Genomic DNA, 22,794 nt, shown 5'->3' on the forward strand with positions numbered 1-22,794 from the left:
GTTTAGGCTGAAGCTCCTTATACAGACAGACTGACAGACAGACGGACTTCCGGGACCCACTTTTTTGGCATTCTCTTCCATCGTAATGTCATGGAAAATGTTATCACAACTTTTTTTGAAGTTATACTTCTTATGGGAGGGTGGGTATGAAAATTTACTTTTTGACAAGAATGTCAAAGGGATTATGACGCGATCACCCTGGGTAGCAGGGCTGTCGTTTCACCTTTAGAGTAGGCAGTACTTTAGTATTTAAAAATTGCATGTGGCAAGTTGCATGTGGCAAGTTGTATGTGGCAAGTTGCGTGTGGCAAGTTGCATGTGGCAAGTTGCATGTGGCAAGCTGCATGTAGCAAGTTGCGTGTGGCAAGTTGCATGTGGCAAGTTGCGTGTGGCAAGTTACATGTGGCAAGTTGCATGTGGCAAGTTGCATGTGGTAATTTCCATGTGGCAAGTTGCCAGGGTTGCAAAAAGCTCACATTTAGCTCAGCTCACAGCTCAGCTCAAATTTGAGCTAGGTACCATAGCTTAGCTCATTTGAGCTGAGCTGAAAGTGAGCACCCCAACTTCCAACGCCTATATCTCGGAATTTTGAAGAAAATGAAAAAAAAATGTTTGATGCCAAAAGGTAGCGGGGACTCTAACCTACATTTGGGTACAACTCTCATGCCTGTAGGTCCACGCGTTCTCAAACCGGGAGAAAAAATAGACATGATGTGGCGGTTTAACATGGAAGGCAATTTTTTTAAAAATCTGACAATGTTCAAAGCGTAGGCCCATGACACAAGCTATCATTTGGCATCACTCCCAAAAATTGCTCCCAAGCGGTTTAGCTTCCAGGAGCGTTCAAAGATTCGGGGATTTTTCGAAAACAAATTTTACCCCAACTTTCAAACGCGATTTTCTCGGAATTTAAAAAAAAAAATCTAAAACCGGATTATACCACTATCGGGTAGCTGAGAATATAAGTTTTCATATGGCACCACTCCCCTGTCTCTAGATCAAAGCGTTCCAAGGCCTATATCGCGGAATTTTGAAGAAAATGAAAATAAAGTTTTTGATGCCAAAAGGTAGCGGGGACTCTAACCTACATTTGGGTACAACTCTCATCCCTGCAGGTCCACGCGTTCTCAAACCGGGAGAACTTAAAAGTAAAAAAAAAATAGGCACGATTCTGAAAAAATAGACATGATGTGGCGGTTTAACATGGAAGGCAATTTTTTTAAAAATCTGACAATGTGCAAAGCGTAGGCCCATGACACAAGCTATCATTTGGCATCACTCCCAAAAATTGCTCTCAAGCGGCTTAGCTTCCAGGAGCGTTCAAAGACTCGGGGATTTTTCGAAAAAAAAAAATTAACCCAACTTTCAAACGCGATTTTCTCGGAATTTTGAAAAAAGTCGAAAAACCGGATTGTACCGGAATTTTTTTTTATGATAAAAAATAAATTTTTTACTAAAAAAATAGAAATATATTTACTATTAAAAAAACCAAGAGAAAAGATCACGAAAAATTATTTGTTTTATTTATAAAAATATCCATGTGTTAAAATAATTCCATTAATAACTAGAACCAAACATCTTAAGCTATGGTGTTTTATAAAAGTTTAAAATATCTTCATATTTCATTATACTTTCCAAATAAAAATCAATGTATCCTCTCACCCATCACAGCTCAGCTCAGCTCACTTTACCTTAGCTCACCCAACAGGTACATGTCTCAAAAGTGAGCTAGCTCAAAGCTGTGAGCTGAGCTGTGAGCTGAGCTCAGCTCACTTTTGAGCTTTGTAGCAACCCTGCAAGTTCCATATTTCTACTACTAGTGCTGAAGCACACACAATTCTCATACAATTACCATATCGCACATTTTATGCGCAATTCATTTACTTTCGTTAAGCATATACCGTACGTTCTGAACCGCACAACATGAGTCAATTTCACAGAATAAATTGAAAACTACATGGACGCAAGGAGGATGAAAGAATTAATTTATTGTTCACTTGATAAAAATGTAAAAAAACGAAGTGTGAATTAATTAATTTAATAATAGAAATTAAAAATATCAAGTGAAATTCATTTACATATACTGAATGAGAAGTATAACTTCAGTCGCGTGTACATGTGTACACACACTCTTTTTTTTTTGTACAAATGCATAACTTGATATAGTTATGAAAAACCGAAGCTATGAAAAACCAGAGCTATGAACACCAAAGTTATGTCTTGACACAACCTACACGTTTTAGCTTTTTGGTACATTCCTTTCAATGGTTGCCAACCCAAAAACCATCTTTCATAACTTTGGTGTTCATAGCTCTGGCTTCGATTTTTCATAACTTTGACGCGCATAACTCTGTCACGTAAGATTTTAAACTATACGAGAGTTCGAAAGATTTTGAATTTTTCTTTGAGTAAGAAATTTAGATTGTAAAAAAATTCCTTAAAAAAATCGTTTTCCAAAAATGTGTTGTTTTATTGGACTTAAAAATCAGTAGTGACACAAACAAGTTATTTCAATGTTTCTTGGTTATCTATTCAGCCTCACGATAAAGTCCGAATTTTAAGCATGCTTAAAAAAAATTAAACTATACAAAACTCAAACACACCATAGACACTTTTGTATAACCCATTTAGAGAAAAGCACTTTAAAAATTGAATTTATCATCTTCTTCGCAAAAATTTACAACATATATGTAATTATGATATGTATGCATACATGATGTAGGTTACTATCTTTCTTTAAATTGCAAAAAGTTTTTTTTTATGAACATCGAATGAAAACAAGAATAGATAATCCTTACGCTGTCAAAATCCTTTAAAACCTATCTGAAAACTCTCAAATGAAAAGTGTTACCCAAACCAAATATTGATCAGCAGTTCCACTCATATGAAGATGAAAAATATAAAATTATGGCTTGATTCGTGGATAGCCTCAAAATATAAAAACCTTAACCCTGACAATTATATTTAAGAAAATGCTTTGAATCAGAGATCAGAAATAACAGTCAACCTTTATTTTCAATTGGTTTCTCTCTGAGAGATACCACATTACTTTAAATAGTTTCGGTTAAGGTTTGAGATTTATTTTTAAAAATCAAAAATAAAGGATATCGGTTGAGATTTATTTTTTATTTCTTAAATCTCAATGGTTGAGATTCTTACCAAAAAATAATTGGAAAAGGTCAACCTTTAACCGTTTGCGCTAAAAATAAATCAAAAATGGTCAATTCATAGGAAAATGTCTAATAGGTCAAGAATGTCTTTATTTTGCAAAAATAAATATAAAGAGCATGTTTTTTCGCCCGCCCAACTTCAACGGCTATATCTCGGAATTTTGAAAATTGATGCCAAAAGGTAGCGGTTACTCTAACCTACATTTGGGTACAACTCCCATCCCTGTAGGTGCACGCGTTCTCAAACAGGGAGAACTTAAAGGTAAAAAAAAGTTAAGTCTGATTCTGAAAAAATAGGCATGATGTGGCGGTTTAACATGGAAGATGATTTTTTAAAAATCTGATAATGTGCAAAGCGTAGGCCCATGACACAAGCTATCATTTGGCATAACTCCCAAAAATTGCTCTCAAGGGGTTTAGCTTTCAGGAGCGTTCAAAGATTCGGGGATTTTTCGAAAAAAAATTTTACCCCAACTTTCAAACGCGATTTTCTCGGAATTTTGAAAAAAATCCAAAAAACCCGATTATACCAGTATCGGGTAGCTGACAATATAAGCTTTCATATGGCACCACTCCCATGTCTCTAGGAAAGGAATTGATACATTTGCAGATGAGATTTATTTTTTTCTCTCAGCGATAAATCTCACTCACCGAAACATAAAAAAATACAAAATAAAGGTTTCTCTCAGACCATGACCGAAATTTTTATTTTTTTAAAAATAAAGGTTATTTTATGACAAATAAGAGTTATTAAGGAACCTTTCAAAAGGTTGAGATTTATTTCTGATCTCTGCATGAATCATCTGTAACCATTTTTATAAAAAAGAAATCAGGGAGAACCGAGATGCGGCTCTTTTATTTTCCAATTTTGAATAAAGCTGTTTTGACCTCAGCCATTATCATGTTCATTTAACATGATTTTACATTAATTTGAAAATTCCGATATTAGAAATTTAAAGTCACCTTGAGCTACAAATTAAAAAAAAAACTGTCAAGTAAAATATAAGTTATTTAGAAATATCAATTTTATACATGTGAATTTTTTTCTTGATCCTTGATCTAGTTCCACCAATTTATTTTTCATAAGACATTAAGCCTTGTATTTATCTACCTTTTACATATCGCTTTAAGGATAACACTTCAAAGTACATAATTTCAATAAATGTCAAATTAATAAAAAAAACAATGCCTTTGAATATTTTTCTGCATAAATCATTACCTTAATCAAAGTGGAAATAAGTGTTTAAAGAAATCAAAAAAATGTTTCTACCGGTTCCTGATAAAGAATATTATAAAAATTTTACTGGAATATAATAATTCACACATTAAAATTAAATTGTAGGTAATTATTATTAAGTTCTTCATAAACTGCCTGCGGGCGAAGAAAAAAATAAATTCGCATCTGTCGTGGGCTTATAAAATACCCCAAAGCTAAGCTACCTTCGATTGCTCCATGGTAGTCAGATGTTTTCATTTTTATTCCATTTATTTTGGTTCACTTTTGTGTATAAAAACATTTTCATTTTAGGATAAACAAAAATATAAGGACATCGATGATTGCTGAATAAACTGGGAAGCGAAAGCAAATAACCTTGTTACCTATTTGGTTTATCAGGAATGTTTTTTTATATAATTTTTTTTTTCTTTCTTGAGTTACTTGATAAATTTTCACAGCACGTCACAAATCCTGAAGCTAAAGGTAAAAATGTAACGAGGGATAGAACGTAGAGTCTTCGTTGTTCGTAGTCGTTCCTGTTAGAAATGATAACGAATCTGAAATCGAAAAGTCGCTACGTGAACACGAAACGTGATCTAATATCCTGGAAAATGAATGTTGTTGGGGAACTTGGGTGGAACAACGAATGATGAATATTTTTTGAAAGAGTGTTCATGTAAATATATGGTTCTTAAGAAAAGTAATGCCTTATGTGTTATTTCAATTAATGAAAGATACATTTTTACGGTATAGATATTTGGTTACCTACGTGCACGCGAAGGTAGATTGGATAGATATATTCATCCAAATAAGTAAACGATTTCGTGCTGAATCATATAAGAATGATATAATTTTTTTTTTTTTTTTTTTCAAAAATCCATTTCCATTGAACTTTTTTTTTTGCTTTGCAGGGATAGAAGAGTGACGAGAGGAGAGATTTGATTTTATATCAAAGAAATTCGCTTTATATTAAGTCGGAAGAAGGTAGGATTTTTTTCTTGGTCGCCAATGTAAATGATATGTATTTTAAAAACTCATTGAATTGATATTTAATTTCTGTCTGCGACGTATTTATTACGTTTTGAATTATTTATTTAATGAAATATCTGTTTCACTTTTTCTTTGATAAGATTTCAGATTTTAAAAGTCTTTATTTTTTTCTAGTTCTAGTTATTAATGGTTTAAAGATCTTTAAATGCAATAATTTTGAGGAAAATGTAAAAATTATCATTTATGTTAATCATAATTCTGAAACAAATTTAGCATTTAAATTACCTAGATAAATTATTTAATACATGTTATTTAGTTACCTAGATAGATTTAATATAGAATTTTATTAATTTTCTGAATTGGATATTAAGCATACAATAATTGTTTTTTTTTTTTTTTTTTTACTTTATATCAAGTTATGCATTCGTAAAAAAGAAAAAGTATTTTCTCTTAGAATTTAAATTATTAAATTTTGTAGACATTATTATAAAATTTTTTAAATGTATACAGGGTGATTCAGGAGTAATGTGCCAAAAAGCTAGAGCGTGTAGGTTACGTTGAGACAAGAAAAAAATCGTATGGGAGGATGGGTCTATTCCCCTTCGTTTAGCGGGGAGGGGCAATTTAAAAAAAAAATTGACTTAATTTGGAAAAAAAATTATTAAAAATCAACTGTTATACTTACAATAACGTGCTATACCTTTTTGTAAAGCTTAAACATTAGACTTTTACAAAATTTTTAAACAAAGTCATTTCGATGCACAGTTTTTGAAAAATTATTTTTCAAAATCAAAATTTTGAAAAAAAATTGGAAAACAAAAATTTCAAACTAATTTTTTTCAAAATTTGATGTAATTAAGTACTAGTTTAGTTTTTAAAATTCGATGCTCTCATTTATTTTTAAACAAAAACAGAAAACCAGATTCAATAATACCTTGTAGTGTTTGAGAAATTAACAAAAAAACCAAAACTACTTTTTTCTAAAAAACCTCTTTATTTTCTGTTTTACGTGGCTGGACTTGTTGATAAATTAATTTAAGAAACATTAAACATTCGTCAATTATTTTTTAAACATTCAGACTTAAATGTATATGAAAATAAAAAATTCTAAAAAACAACTCTTTAAAAAAATGAAATAGAGGACCAAATTATGGACACAAAAAAATGTATGAAAAAAACACATTTTCAAAATCGTTAGAGCCGTTTTTTAAAAACTATTTTTTATAAATGATTTTATGATAAAAAGTTAAAAAATAAAGTTGGTATGCCATTTTGTAGCAATTATTTATCAATCTCAAGTTTTCGAAAATTCGATTTTTCTATGGTAGGTACCGTCAATAACGATTTTTGAAAAAAAAAAAGTTTTTGAGAAAATGAAACAAGTACATACCGGTATTTTTTTTCTAAGAAATTAATTCCAAAAACCAATCTGTACAAGATTCAAAAACTGCTACGAATTCTTTATTTTATTCCCTGAATCAAATCAAAATTTTAAAAAATTAAATTTTTGTTTTTTTTTTTTTAATTTTCAATTTTTTTTTTGAAAATCATATTTTCGAATTTTGTATGACGAATTTTACATTTTTTCTTAAACGTTTAGGTAAATAAATATAAAAATTTTAAAAATCTAAGCTACTTTAACTCTTAAAGCAAGTTCGTGAGACCCAGTATTTTTTTTATTATATGAGTCATTCCCTGCAAAAATAATGTGGGAAAATAGAAGTCACAAAATCGTTTTCTGTCATTTTCTACCGGTTGCTAACCTAAAAAGTATATTTTTTTCGATATAGCAATTTTTTAATGAAAATTACAAAAACAAACATTGAACAAATATGGTTCAAATGGTCTTTTTGTGTTGTTATCACTAACTCTAGCAACGTAAAAATAAAAAGTAGAGGAAAAAATTAAGTCAATTAAAAAAATTGTTCTCGATCTGACCTACACGTTCTAGCCTTTTGGCACATATATGCCTCCTGAACCACCGTATTTTATAAGTCGAAGTCAGAAACTAATTGTAAAGTTTTATGATAAAGCATCCATTTTGAAACAAAATTAATCAAAAGAGCCTATAAATATGTGTATTTGAGGTTGAAATTCTTGTATACTATAAACAAAAAAAAAATTAAATTTTTTTGTTTCTAAATCAAGATTTAGGTTTAGAAGTACTTTATCAAAAAAGCTAGGTTCTACCTTTTTGATATTAAAATATTTTTCAATGCTCAATTTTATAACAAATTTTAAGTTTTACTCAGTTTCTTTTAAGACGAAGAAGCACAAGAAAATCATACTTATCTCATGGGTTTTATTTTTTTTTTCTACAGACCTTATAGAGGAACATATAATCAATTCCCTTTAGAGCGCAAAAAAGAAAAAAAAAAAAAACATAAATATATCCTAAGAAAAGAAAGGTGTGATTCTGATTGTGAATGAATTTTCTATTCACACAAAATGTCTGAGTTCTAAGGCTGAGAAATAAAATGGGGTTATGACCTTTTCTTGTTTGTGATTTTTGTTTTCATTAAGAAATGAGGTCGAGATTACTTTTAGCTTTTCTTCTTTCAAGATCCCAACCAGAGATAAACCTTAGGTATATTGATTTTTTTTTTTTTTTCATCCTTTTTAAGTTAACCTTTGTCAAAAGGTTTTAATACATACTTGACGGTGGTGATTTGTTGTTTTTACTGATGGGCACTTTGTTTTCTATTTGCTTTTTATTTTCAAACGAATGATGATAGAGTTAGAAAAAGGTAGAGAAAATTTAAATAAGGTCAATATCTTATACAGAATCCATTTGCAATGTTGTTTTATTGGTTTTCTATTCGAATAAAATGAGTTTTCTTTTTATTAATTCTGGTAAAATATGTAGATATTAAAGCTTTATTTCCATATAACTTGTGAAGAAAAATAATTTTAAAAACTGAAAAAAAAAAAATGATGTTTTCTTATACAAAAACATAAATATTGCAGTATACTATAATGCAATAGGTATGTTTATAAATAAAGATGAATTAGTGTTTCATTAATTGCATCCAAAAATAAAGATCATTAAAGCCCAAATAAAACATAAAACTAGATTCAAATTCAGAATATCAAAGGCCATTAAAAAAAACATAAAATTCTTTCTTTAAATGAAAAAAAAACAACTCATTAAATGAAATCCAGCTTCAAAAGTATGCAGTTTGATTTCTTGTAGGTATGCAGTTTTAGAAAAAAAATTTTTTCATTTTTGAAAGAAGTGTTTAAAATAAAAATGGTACCTATGCTATTATGAAAAAAACTATTTATCAACACGTAAAATCAAAATTTCAAAAAAATTCAATATCGTCGGTCTCATGAGAAAACCTCGTAACTCCACTTTTTTTCAAAAATGACTTTTGAATGCCATTCTTTAGAAAATACGTCAGCGGAGCAACCCAGAAAATTTAGGGTCATTTCGAAAACTCTAAATAGACTTATATTCAAATTTTGCACAGCGCGTTTCTTCTCAACTACTCTGTTGTTTGTTTACTCCTTCGTCTCTCCTGTAAAATTTTGATTTTGGGAGTTACGAGGTTTTCTCATGAGACCGACGATATCTCGTTTTCAAAAATTCGATTTTTCCCAACAAAAATTCGAAATTTTTGTTTGAATTACAATGTTCAATCAAACTGAGAATTTATTTATTCGGTAAACCAAAATATACTTTTCTAATAGATTTACATAAATATTCTGAATTCAAATTGGAAGTCGAAAAAAATCTATGAAGTTATGTTTCGGAGATAAGAATTCATTTTGAACGTCTCTTTTCTAAAAAACGTGACGTCACAGATTTTTTTAACTTGGGATTTGAATTTATAATAATATTATAACCTTCCTAAAGCAAATTCTTTTTTTTTTTCAAAATTGAATTTGTTTAAAATCTTAAGTTGAACTACGTCTAACCTTTGTTTCAATAAACTTAATTTATCGTGTGAACCCAATTCTATCCCTGTTGTTCACTCATTTCAGAAAAAAAAAAACATATATCGATAAAAAAAATGTATTTCTCTGCAGACATCCATTTAATGTAATTTAATATTCAAAAGCACATAGGTATAGGGTAGAAGGGGGAGCATTTGCCAGTGGGGTACCTTTGCCAGTCCAGGTTTTTTTCCAAACCAACAGAATATTAAATACCGAAAAATCATTTTCTGTTGCACATTTATGATTGAAAACTTTGCACAAAGTTTGACAGCTTTTGGCTGGACACGAAATAAATTAGACGCTTGTGTTAGTTTTTTAATGTTGAGAACCAAAATATGAAGGTACATAACCGTCGTAAATTGTAGGTATTTGTCGTGTTAAATTACTTTTTGATACAAATATCTTTTCAAAATTATGTGTACTATGCTGTGTAGAAGCGATTTTTTTACTGTTTAACTTATAAAAAAGTTATAAGTAAATTTTTGAAAGATTAGCTTGTGGGGTGCATTTGCCATTCGTTTTTGGGTAGGTTTTGCTCTGGCAAATGCACCCCATGGGGTACATTTGCCAGAAGCAAGCTTCCTCAAAAGAGGATGGCAGAATCCTTTAAAATCAGCCCCTTCTTCGTATTTTCAGCTAAAAAGAAGTTTTTTTTATGATTATTGGTTTTATTTGTATTAACTTTGATATTTAGGTAACTGGCAATCCCTCCCCACCCCCGTGGCAAAGCCTCCCACTTGGGGAGGCTTTGCCACATCACTTTTCATTTTTTTGAATAAATTATTAAAAATAGAAATAATTAATATATCAAGATGAAAAAAATATTTAAGTGAAGATAATAAAGTCAATAATAATATGAGATATAAAAAAATTAAAAGAAACGTAAAAACTTTGCGTTAAGTCAATTTTCCTAAATCCTGGCAAATCCTCCCCCTTCTACCCTACATAACTATTAACTTTCCCTAATAAAACAAATGTGCTTGTAAACTAACTAGATGCATTGGAATAAACTATATTAAACTGACCAAATAAAAAAAATTATTAAGTATGTATTTAGCACAAAACCAAGGTTTTCATTACAGAAATCCTTCATAAAATAACATTTTTTCCTCCAGTCCAACCACTTTATTGCCTTCATTCCATCAAATACAACAAAAAATATAATTAATTATTATTTTCTGCAAAATTTGCATGATTTTTTATTTTGATAGAATCATTTCCTTGCCATAAGAAAAATGATTGTTCTAATTATTTTATAAAAGGTTTTCCAAGTTCGTTTTTTATTTTTTTTTTTTTTATTATAAGCTTTATGATTAAGAACCATAAAAAAATTACAATGTTCTAAAATCAGCAATATAAAATCCCCATCTATATTTTGATAAAGAGAGCTCATTTTATAACAATCTCAAAGGCACACAACTTGCTTTTTTGTAATTAAAAGGGGCTCCTCTTAAAAACCAAGAAGGATTAAACTGTCCACTTATAAAAACAATAATTGATTATGACAAGAAAGTGAAAGAAAATGAAAAGGATAGAGATAGAGTAGGTAAGATATTATACCAAAAGGACGAGACTGTATATACAATCTGACATCTTACTTTGCGTAAAAGAACCTTCATCAATTTGAAAAACCCTTTTAAGCGAAAACCATTTAACGGCTCAAATGATTACATTTTAAACACTCTTCAGCTTCACATAAATACCACCGCATCCGTTTTTATACTCACTTCCCTCATTTTTATCACCACAGCAGCGTTTCGTCCATATTAAGATATTGTTTCTTTAAGATAAGATCTACGCTAATATCTTAAACGCTCCGCGGGGGACTTTTAGATTAGACCGAACTTTTTTAATAAGTCTACAAATCCATCAATTTGCAGTTTTCTAAACTTTGGTTCGCAGCAGTATGCCTACTCGCAGTTATAGCTTGCCTGATGTGCTCCTAAGATATGCATGTGTTGTTCGAGAGAGTTTATTCTAGGCCCGTTTGACAATATAATACTCATGATTTTATGGAGCAGGGTGTAGGCCTTAATACAAAATTCATATCACGAACGCAATTCATTCTTCATGGAGAGACTTTAAGCATAAAGCGAGGAAAGTATTCAACCACCATGGGGGAAGCAAAAAAAAAGTAAAAAAAGAATGGCTTTAAGGCACCTCCATGTCATTCCCATTGACAGTCTCTTATTCCAACTTTTCTCAAAGTTGGCTTCTATTCAATTAAAAAACGAACACAAACAAGAGCACAGCAGCGTCCCAGAATTCCAGAAATCGTAATTTAATGGAGCATTGTTTTTTTTTTGTATTTTTTTTTTGTTTGTTTCTTTACTTGCCTCAAGCTATTCAACTGTTAAGGCATGGTATGCTTTATATATATCCTCTTGCTTATACACAAAAACCTTTTCAAACAATAACAAAACAAGAAGAAAAAAACAAGTAAAAACAAAATCTCACCTTGTATCGGTACGTAGATATTCAAATAAAGGCAATCCTCTGATTGGTTCTTAAGATATGGCAGTAATCGCTTTAGGTATTCAAGTCGGCCTTTTGGCATTCGATCCAATGCGGCTGTTTCGTTGGCGATATCAGGAAGACGTTGGGGGCAAACGGGACTGAATCTGCAATAATAAGGATTAAAAGTTAAAAGTAAGACAAATAATAAAAAAAAAAACTAAACATACCGAGAGAAAAAATAAAAAAAAAATTCAGAATAAATACTTATTTTCGTTTTCTTTTGTCATAAATCATATTTTTTTTTTTGTTTAAATTGCTTTGCGTGTCCTCGCAGCAAGTTTGGTTATTTTTTGTAAGATTTTTTTTGTTTTGTTAGTTTAAGGATTTTTTTGTTCTTTGTTCAAAGCAAGAGAGAGGTAGTTTTGATTGTTAGCTTGGTTAGAGGATGATAAAGTTGAATAAATAACAGCTAATAAGTAAAACTGAAAAGAATGCAAAAATGGTTGTGAAGAATATTTTGTTTGTTTTACTTCATGGCAAAGATTTTTGAATAGAATTTTTTTTTAATTTCGGATATTTAAGGAAGACTAAAATTTTATTAAATTAAATTTTCACAGAAGACTTAAAAATCATAATAATTTTAGATTTATTATTTTGTTCAGTTTGTACAGTGTTTCGTTTTGCTAGAAAAAGTAATCTTCGTTATAATGCATAATAAGGCCTTTTAAACAAATCACATTCGTTTGGTCCTCAATATTATAATGCGCACTTAAATAATATAGATTGACAAGACAATATATAATATTTTCTTAATTTAATAATAAGTAATTCATATGTAAATATGTAGACATTTTCAATTCAATACAAAAAAAAAAGCGTGTGTGTACACATGTACACGCGATCGAAGTTTTACTTCTCAAGGACCCAACCCATAAAATCTATCGCATTCTTAAGGTGTTAAAGCATTTTACTAAGAGCTCGATAAAATACGTTCTTAAGGGAACCGACCCATAAATCCCATCCGTCAGGTATGAATCGGTTCACATAATTAATTAAGCTCTTAATCAAATCCGTTGACACGTAATGGATGCGATGGATTTTATGGCCTCTTAATGACCATTGTGTACTGAAAATCATGAAACATACCTTTTGTCAGAAGCGATAAACACAAAAGTAACCACACGCCAACAAAAGCGGATCATCTACAAGAGCTCCAGCCCAGCGTGTCTATAATGCACTGAATTAGACTTCTCCCGCTCTTCCCTAACAGCCGTTTCGTAGCCTCCTCGTTCACGTCATACTCAACTTCACCATTCGATTAGGTTAGTGCATCCAAAATGCTGTAATTTTTTTATGTTTTGAGCGTAATAGCTCAATATGAAATTGAAATGATGCATTCAGTGCTCATAAGATCCTCGAAATCTTCAAACGTCTTAATGGGCAATGGCTCGTCGACGGAAACCTTAACTGGCTGAATACAATGGTGTAGCTGTGGCTGTAGCTTGTAGTACTAAATTTTACTGAGGGAAACAAAAACAAATGTTGGCGGCAGCTGAGCAAAAAGTTGAGAATTCTTCAACTTGCGCTACAAGCTACAGCCACAGCTACACCATTGTATTCAGGGGGTAATGCTTTTGTCATCGATGTTGTATTGAATGCAGTTCTGTGACTCCAAGAACATAACTCCCTCCTGGCGTCTGTAGTGTAGCTTATATAGAATGCGAACACGTTTCTTTATAGGCGCCGCTATTGGTGTGGTGGCTGTTGCGGATTATCACGATCGTACTCGTACCACAGATTTTATATTTGATTTTTGATATTCTTGCAACATACTTGAGCATCAAAATCTAAACCCATTTTGCGTACCTATACCATTGTGTGGATCAATGCACTAATTTTTCTTTTTAGCATAGTATTTTTGTTTTTTTAAGTTATATACTATAGATTAAACTTTAGAGCACACTGAGAAATCGTTAATTTAAGTTTCTTACATTCTTTTTTATTTAAACATAAATCCGAGTGTAAATAAACAGCGCAAATATGGCAGCTGTTCCTTGTCCATTCCATGATAATAAACAAAACAATTTCTAACTGTAAACTGTTGATGTTTATGTTGACGTTGACGTTTGTGGATTAACATGGAATATGAAACAAGGCGCGTGATAAGAATATTTTGCAATAATTTTGATGTTTAAGCTGTAAACGCATTTGAAATAATTTTCTTTCATTATTTACACACTACGATTTAAGTGCCTGGCTACACGGTGATTTTTCAATCGCCTAAGCGGTGAGTTTGTAGGCAAGACGGATGAGGAGTGAAGGGGGAAGATGCTCACGAAGGGAACTGAATTTTCTGAGGGCAGTGCAGTTCCATTGCTAAATTTTTCCTCTTTTTGACGTTTGTTCCTAGAAAATGTAAAAGTGGAACGTGATTGGGCACAACAGTGTGTAGCGACCGCATGTGATTTTTCAATCGATTGAAAAATCACTGTGTAGCCAGGCACTAAGGATGGTGATTTAAGGCTTGGCCACACTGGAGGGTATGCGGTAGCGGTACGGGTAGCGGTGAGGGTACTTGTATGAAAAAAATTCCAAGCTGACACATCAACGTTCAGGTGTGGAATTTTTTTAGTACAAATATCGTTACCGCTATAACGCATACCCTCCGGTGTGGCCAAGCCTTAAGGCTTGGCCACACCGGAGGGTACGCGGTAGAGGTACAGGTAACGGTACGGGTATTTGTATGGAAAAAATTCCAAACTGACACATCAACGTTCGGGTGTGGAATTTTTTTAATACAAATATCGTTGCCGCTACCCGTACCGCTACCGCGTACCCTCCGGTGTGGCCAAGCCTTTAAAGGCTGGGCGGTAACTGTATTTGTATAAAAAAAATTCCACATCTGAACTTTGGTGTGTCAGTTTAGAATTTTGTTCATAAGAGTACCGTTAACGCTACCCGTACCGCTACCGTATACCCTCCGGTGTAGCCCAGCCTTTAAAATTGTAGAGATAAATTTTTTTTTTGTTCCCGATCTGCGTACTAGGCTTAAAGGCTTGGCCACACCGGAGGGTATGCGGTAGCGGTCCAGGTAGCTGTAACGGTACTTGTATTACAAAAATGGCACATTTAAAAGTTAGGCAGGAGAAATAAAAGAAGGAGAAATAGAAAGCAATTAAATTGTGTTGCACTTCTTGCACACTTATAGGATCGAATACAATTTTCAGCAAGTGATGAAATTATTTACAGGAGTCTTGCATTGTACTTCTTTGCGGGTCGCTTTTTTGATCCTTATGAGTCTTAAGGCTGGGCCACACTGGAGGGTATGCGGTAGCAGTACGGGTAGCGGTAACGGTACTTGTATGGAAAAAAATTCCAAAAAGACACATCAAAGTTCAGATGTGGAATTTTTTCATACAACTTCCGTTACTTCTATCCGTACCGCTACAGCGTACCCTCCGGTGTGGCCCAGCCTTTAATCATGATGAGAAGTTTCTCAGGATCATTATAAATAGAAATATTAAATTGGCCTTCAGATCGTAAAATCACCCAACTAACAATTTCGATGTTATAACTATGGTGAGAAGCTTCTCGTCATGACTAATTTCACACCTAAAAGACTCATATAACCCTGTTTATCATCAAAAAGGCACCCTTTTTTCACTCCTATTAAACTTATGAGAAGTGCAATGAAATACTTCTGTAAAGTTTCTCATCAGTAGCCGAAAGTGGTATTCGATCCTATAGGTGTGGGAAGAAGTACACTGTAAGACTACTGTAAAGTTTGTCATCAACAAACGAAAGTGGTGAAGGAGAAATAAAAAGTGAGGGAGGATATAAAAGGAGGGGAAATAAAAGGAGGAGAAATAAAAAGAAATTAAATTGTGTTGCATTTAGGGCCAATTTGTTCACAGTCGATTATCTTTTAATCAAGGATTATTCCATACAAAAATCCTTGGTTAAAAGGTAATCGAGTGTGAAAAAACCGGCCCTTATATTGATTTTTATTTTAGTTTTAATATATTTTTATAAACCAAGTTTATCTGAGGAGCTAGGTTGATACTAATAGTATAAAAGAGAAATACTTTAAACTTTACATCAATTTTAACTGTTTTTATGTTTTATTTTAAACTATTTAACACAAAAAATAATTACAATAACGCACTTGAGAATTTTTAAGTGTGAATAAAAATCAAACACTTTCCAACTAACATTATTAGGTGTGTTTTTTTGTTTATCTATATAGATTTTGTGCAAAAAAACGACATCGAGATTTATGAAATCAAAACAATTTACGTGTTAAAAACAACAAAAACTTTATCTGTATAGATTTTTGAAAAATCCAGATAATTATCCAGATTTTACTTTCTCTCGATAAAAACAGTAGTGCCAAGGTAGTTTAATTGTTGTGTTCATACAGAAATATCTGAAAATATTAACAAAAAAAAAAAGCGGAGAAAACGAGGTTTGAAAAAAAACTCTCATAGAAAAAAATAATCAAAAATTTGTTTGACATGGTTGCATTGAAATGTTAATATCTCGAGATATACGCAATGCACTTTTCAGATAAAAGTCTTAAATGGATCCTGATAAGATTGTTGAACAGATATGTATATAAAATTACCAAAGTTTTTTCGAAAAATTAGAAATAAAAATAAAAAAGTTTTCACATTTGATTTTTAAAAAATCGAAAAAAAATTCAATATGGCTACCTTCAAACGCTTATAACACAAGAACGACGCAACTAATGTTAATGGTCATGGTCTTAAAATGTAGCTAAGAATATACAGATAATTTTTGGTTTTTTGTGAAAAAAAATTTTTTGAATCCAACATGGATGCCATGGCCATATTATGAAAATTTTTGTTTGCATCCAACATGGATGCAATGGCCTTCCCACTTCGGAGTTAAAATAAAAAAAAAACCAAAGCAAAGAAACCAAGCAGACAGCTGCCAAAGTATATGTACAGTGGTGCCAAATGTTTGCATGGATTTCAAAAATCCCGATGTCGTTTTTTTGCACAAAATCTATATAGATAAACAAAAAAACACACCTAGTATATTGTGACACTATAAGCACTTCCCAACATCATTATAGTGTGACACTAAACAGAAGTCCAGCGAAGCTTTATACAATGCTTACAGAGAATTTTTCATCGCACCTATAATCCCACTATAAGATACTCCTAAAAAGTTTCTTAGAGGTATAAATATCAGCGTTTACTGATATTTTTTTACCGTGAGTAGTATACCAGTTTTATAGGTGCGAATAGCCCTTTGAGCTCGAAACCCGTAAGCAAAAATGTTAGTTGGGGCACTGTGTACCTTACTAACAATTTTGCTTCTATAATGCTTTACACAAGCAACAATTGCATCTGTAAAGCTTTATAGAAACAAAATTGTTTGTCGGGTAGCCACGCGCTTAGTTGAACCAAACTAGTTCCTTTTTTGATGGCTTCTGTACGTGCGTCGTTAGGAAGAAAAAAAAGAGATGGATCTTGAGCGAAAAAGAGAAGAAAATACAAATCTCTTTCTCAATTGATCCAGGGGTGGAATCGGCTATTGTGATTTGTGATCGGTGATAGTCACAAGAACCAAATTTCTACTGCGAAAATCATATTTCTCAGAGCAAATTGCTCTTTTGTGATTATCACCGATCACAAATCACAATAGCCGATTCCACCCCAGATGATTTTATCTTGCTATCGTGATCTATATGGATCTTTGTTTTAGGGTCAGTTGTACAAATATTTAATCCGTGGTTCATCAACTTTTATCTTCTAAATTGGTGCTTAAGTTGCTGTTTAGTACTGCCTCAAATTTCATATATGAAAAAAAGGTAATTTTTTTCAAGTTTGCGGATGTTTCAAAAGCAAAGACCTATCTGTCAGTTCGTGTTTTAATTTATATATTTGAATCCCAGCAAATAGGAATTTTGTTTTAATTTATAAAACGTCATGTGAAAAAATTATTAAAATATTATTAATTGAAAATAACACATTTTTTTGTGTTTCTTATCGGAACATGGTCAAATATTGTTTAAAAAAATTAGTTGTATGCATCGTTTTTGTGTGTTGTTCGTCGGTAATTTAAAATGAAAAAATTAAAAACAGGTAAATTAAATGCGTCATTGGTCACTTAGACAAGGTCTCTGAATTTATAAAATTTGACCTACACATTTTATTACATTTTATTTGTGTACTATGGCCCTATGTGCCTGGCTATAGCTAAATTTCCATTGCTAAATTTTTCTTCTTTTTTGACGTTTGTTCCTAAAAAATGTAAAAGTGGAACGTGATTGGGCACAACAGTGTGTAGCCACCGCATGTGATTTTTCAATCGATTGAAAAATCACTGTGTAGCCAGGCACTATAGTTTGTTTTCACTGCAGCTTAATAGCTTGTTTTAACTAGATCCCACATGAATGTGGGATGTCAAATCATAAAAGAAATTTCTCCGATGATACAATTTACGAAATTATCTCATTTGAGTTCTAGTGAAAGTAAATCGCAGTCTTTAATTAAACAAAAGAGATAATTCCTAATGTGTTCACAGCTTAATAATTGAATGATCAAAAATCTTCTTATCACACACCCTTTGTTTCATATTCCACATTATTCCATAAAAGTCAACATCAACATCACCATTAGGTTCCAAAATGGCGATCACTAATCCCTTTGACAGTTCTTGTCAAAAAGGAATTTTTCGTACCCAACGCCGCTAAAGAAGTAAAACTTCAAAAACACGTATACGCCACAGTGAACATAATTAATTATTTTTTCTAACGCTGTTTCATTTTATTCCACTCAAACTGCACTCCCATTTTTTATTTCATGAATCGAAAGGGACTTTCAAAAGCTGGATCCAGAGGCGTACGTTAAGCGGCTAGGCCCCCTAACAAGACTTTTCTCTTTTTTTTCCTTTGTAAGTTTCTGTTAACTTTTAACTACCTTATTCAACATTTTGTACTTTCTTTCGGTCAGTTCTTATTTGAATTCAAGTTTAAAAACTTCAAGTTTGTTTTTCCAATGGTGAAAAGTTTAAAAATGACTTTTTAAATTTTTTTGCCAGTCATTGTAGTTTTGAGCTAAATTTTTTTTATCTATTGATATTGGTGACCTTTTAGTAGGTACTGTAAATAATTTTTTTTTAAACAAAACCTTGAATATTTTATAATTAAAAAAAAAAAAAAAAAACACAAAAACACAAAAACAAAAAAGTGTAATTTTTCAAAATTTCTCCATTGGATTTGTTCCAGCCAATCAGTGCAATTTTTAAATTTAATATTAAAAAACAAAATTATTTATAGGAAGTAAAAAATTTGTCAAATTAGCATTAAAGTAGCTTCAATTCGGAGATAAAAATTTTTTTGACTCCGCTATTGATTCTGAGATTTAAATTTTTGATTCCGTAACAGAATGTCTACAAAAGTAAGAGAGGTGAAAAAAAACTTGTTAGATATTACCAAATGGTGACCCTTGAAATAGGGTTTACCAGTAACACATCCTATTTAAGGAAAGATGACAGAATTTTAATTGCCAGTCCTATAAATATGTTTCTTTGTCTCTTATTATTTATAATTATTTCAGGCCCTTGTTTAGAAAGGCTCTCAAACGTTTTCAATTAATTATTTTGGGGGCCCAAAGCATTTTGTTTTTTTCAAGGCCCAGTTAAAGTACGGGTTTCAACTATTGGTGCTCAGCCAACACTGCAGTACGCAAAAAGACCCCCAATTTGCATTTCTTATTTTTAAATCTTTTTGAGTGTTATTATTATTTTTGTTTTTTTTTTTTTTATTAACAAGTGTATTCCTCACATTATCCCTTGATGGGCCCTATGGCATCTGAAGGTGGAGGCTCTGTCTTGACTGCGCCAATGGTGTGTATGCCCCCAAACCTAATCATTCTTTTTGTCGGGATTATGCACAAAAAGCACTTTTTGGGGCACTCTTGGTTACGCCCTTTTTTCAGCCCTTTGACTGCAGTATTTACTATTAAATGTTAAAAAAGCACGTATACGTCACAGTGAACAAACATATTTCCTATTTTTGTAGTACTGTCTCAAACTGTTTAAATAATCGGCTAGGTAGGAAATATTTTAGTTTGAAGGCAATTGTGAAGTAAACAATTTTTTTTTTATCAATCAAACTTTTTAAACAGCCGTTACTTAATCGTTGTAGTGATAGAAAGTTTGTAGTGTGCGGGGGCTCTAACACAAATTTTTTTGTGTATGATTTTTTTTTTATAATTAAAATTTATTAGGCTTCAAGTATTTCGGATAATAACGTGAAATAGCTTTTTTTCTTATACTTAGTAGCTAATCATTTCCACATTTTATTCGAAAAATAAAAACAAAACAAATATACACGGTATACTTGTGAAGCTACTAAGAAATATTTCTTCAAAAGTTAATAGAATCCAGGTTGCCATTGGCTTGGAATTTACTCCGCATCATTATAAAATTAACATAATTGTTCGCGGAAGCATTCTGAGAATTTTTGCTGTGATTTGTTTTGATATTTCTTAGTAAGAGCTCTCCAAACAAAATAATATGAATCTTTTCTTGACTTTTAAGTTTTCAAGAAAAACAAAATTATAAAAAAAAAAAACGGAGAAAGATTGTGTTGAAGATTAGCAAACCTTAAAAGCGGTATCTTTTATTCACCATTTTTTTATTCAACCTTTTTACCTCAAGTTTTGAAGATCGAAAAAAGTATAAATTAAAAAATATGAAACCACGGAAAAACACATTCTTATTACGCAAAACCTAACCCATTATATTTTTTCTTAAATTGTATCGCCTTCTAAAGGTGAAAATTTATTTATTCTCTTTCAAAAGGGTATAAACTCAATTCAATAGCTTTCATTTTCATTGAAACTCTTATCCAATGTCGTTTGCCTGTTCTCGTTTTTTTTTCCATTAAGAATTAATATACAACTCAAGTTTTATTTTTCCTAGAAAAAAAAAAAATAAAAAAAATAAACAAACAAACGTTGCGCATAAAGATCATTAAATATTTTTAACAAACACTTAACTTGAGTTGAAAGAACAGCCTCAGTCATATTTCCAGTTGAAGAGTGTGTTTGTGGCTTAAGAATTGTTCATAACTGTGGAAAGCCTCTGAAGTTTAAAATTGCTTGAAGAGCTGTGTAAAAATTTACTCTAAGCTCAAAGTGAAATGCACGCCAAACGTAAATATCCACACACAAGCACAGACCTACCACCACCATCAGTACCAGCACCACCCACAAGCACCAGTCAGCCATCGTCCCGTTTTGTGGCAACCATCATCATATCCTTTTGCTTGACATTCTTCTCTCCATTTCCATTACACCGTTAGCTTGATGCATTTGTTTGTGTGTGTGTGTTATGCTGTGTGAGGTGCTCTTAAGCTTTTGCAATTTTAAGGATAATCCAGTTATGTGCAAATTTCTTTAGTCAGAGTTTCTGATAGAAAAGGAGGGAGCATCAACTTTTTTAGCCTCCTCTTCCTCTCTCTGCCCTCAACACATTTAAAAGTTTTTTTTTTTTTATTTTTCTTTTGTATACAAACTTGGAACCACAAATGTGTGGTCGTGTCGTCCTTTGGGGCGAGGTTTTTTCTTCCCTTACTTTGATTTTACTCTGCCTTCTGCCATATACATATACACTATGTTACTAACAACACTTGAGGCATGAAAATAATATTTCCACATGCATGGTTAGAATGCAGAAGCCCGTTTCTACTAGAATGAAGATATTATGACGTGTGGGTCATCTCTTTTTTTGTTGTTAATGTTTGTTTTTGTGACAAAGGATTACATTTTTGTACAAAAGATGCACACAAGTATTAATATGGTAACCGTTTTAGCCGTGGGTTTTGCAAAAATGCATAACTTCAAATAAAAAAAAAAAAAATTATATTGTTTTGCATGGAATAAAATTCGTTACGAATTCTTTTACACTAGTCATTGTGTGGAAATGAAAATTTGTGTTGAACAATGTACATACAACCTTCTTAATTTAAATAACATTTTAAATTATAAAATATTTGGTGTTCGTGGAATTTGGTGGAAATTTTCGTTTCTCATTTTGATAATATATAGGTACTAGAAAAGTAATCAAAATAATTTATTATTCTGTAATTTTTTATATTTTCTTCTTTCTTTTACTCTTCCCCCATATGATCTCGATCTCGAGGGGATCATAAATCTTCCACGTATTTGGGGTAGGGGCCTGTGGAGTTTTCCGAGCTGAACTCAGTAATCGGCGGCAAGGCTCCAGTTTTGTATTGTTCCTACTCCGGCTGTTATAGAAAGCATCTTCATCTCAGCTGCCGTTAACTTACTCTCACACTTTCTGTACATTGTCCAACATTGTGAACCGTTTGTGAGTGCTGGAACGCGGTGTAGAGCCTTGCTTTCAGATAAGGCAACATTTTTCAATCACAGAAGATAGCAGAGCACTACTCCATGGGCAGCAACAAAAAACAAAATTCTGTCTTTTTCGCGCTAATGCGGTAGCCATTTCTTTCTGAACGTCCTGCTTGTTGCATGGATATCGGATCTTTATTTGTGATATCTTCATCGTCAGCAAAGATTAACTGATAAGCTTTTGATTCCGCTACTTTACCTTCAAGGAGACAACTATTAAGAACTGAAATAAGGAGCAGAGGACTCAAGACGCTACTCTGATGTACGCCTACTGTGATTTCGAATTCTTCGGTGGCCTCGATTTTTTCCATAGTGATTCTGATACTCGTATGGATTGCATCAGACAGTATAATCAATTTCCGCAGTCGATATTTATTATATTTAAATTAGTGTTTTATTTTTCAAAGTTGAAACAACTTTGATTTAAAAAAACTTTGATTTTTGATTGAAAATCACTTTTTACTAAAGTTGTTCTACTTTCATTTTAAAAAGGTAGCAAAATCATTCCGAAAATAGTCAAATCAATTGATTATAAGTTGTTTTTCCCCCAGAGCTCAGATTTAGACATTCGAATGCTTTACAAGTACAACAAAATTGTGTAAATTCT

At 31.9% G+C, this 22,794-nt stretch overlaps 1 protein-coding gene across 2 annotated transcripts in view; it reads right to left on the bottom strand.

Moving 5' to 3' along the window:
* Positions 1-22,794, bottom strand: part of LOC129915328 (neuroligin-4, Y-linked) — a 271,030-nt gene that overhangs the window by 79,903 nt on the left and 168,333 nt on the right. For both annotated transcript variants that reach the window (XM_055994818.1, XM_055994819.1), the window contains one exon: positions 11,776-11,939. In XM_055994818.1, coding sequence (XP_055850793.1) covers positions 11,776-11,939 — 164 coding nt within the window. The remainder of the gene's footprint in view (positions 1-11,775; positions 11,940-22,794) is intronic.

The sequence above is a fragment of the Episyrphus balteatus genome, chromosome 3 (assembly GCF_945859705.1).
Source record: "Episyrphus balteatus chromosome 3, idEpiBalt1.1, whole genome shotgun sequence".
Taxonomy (NCBI): domain Eukaryota; kingdom Metazoa; phylum Arthropoda; class Insecta; order Diptera; family Syrphidae; genus Episyrphus; species Episyrphus balteatus.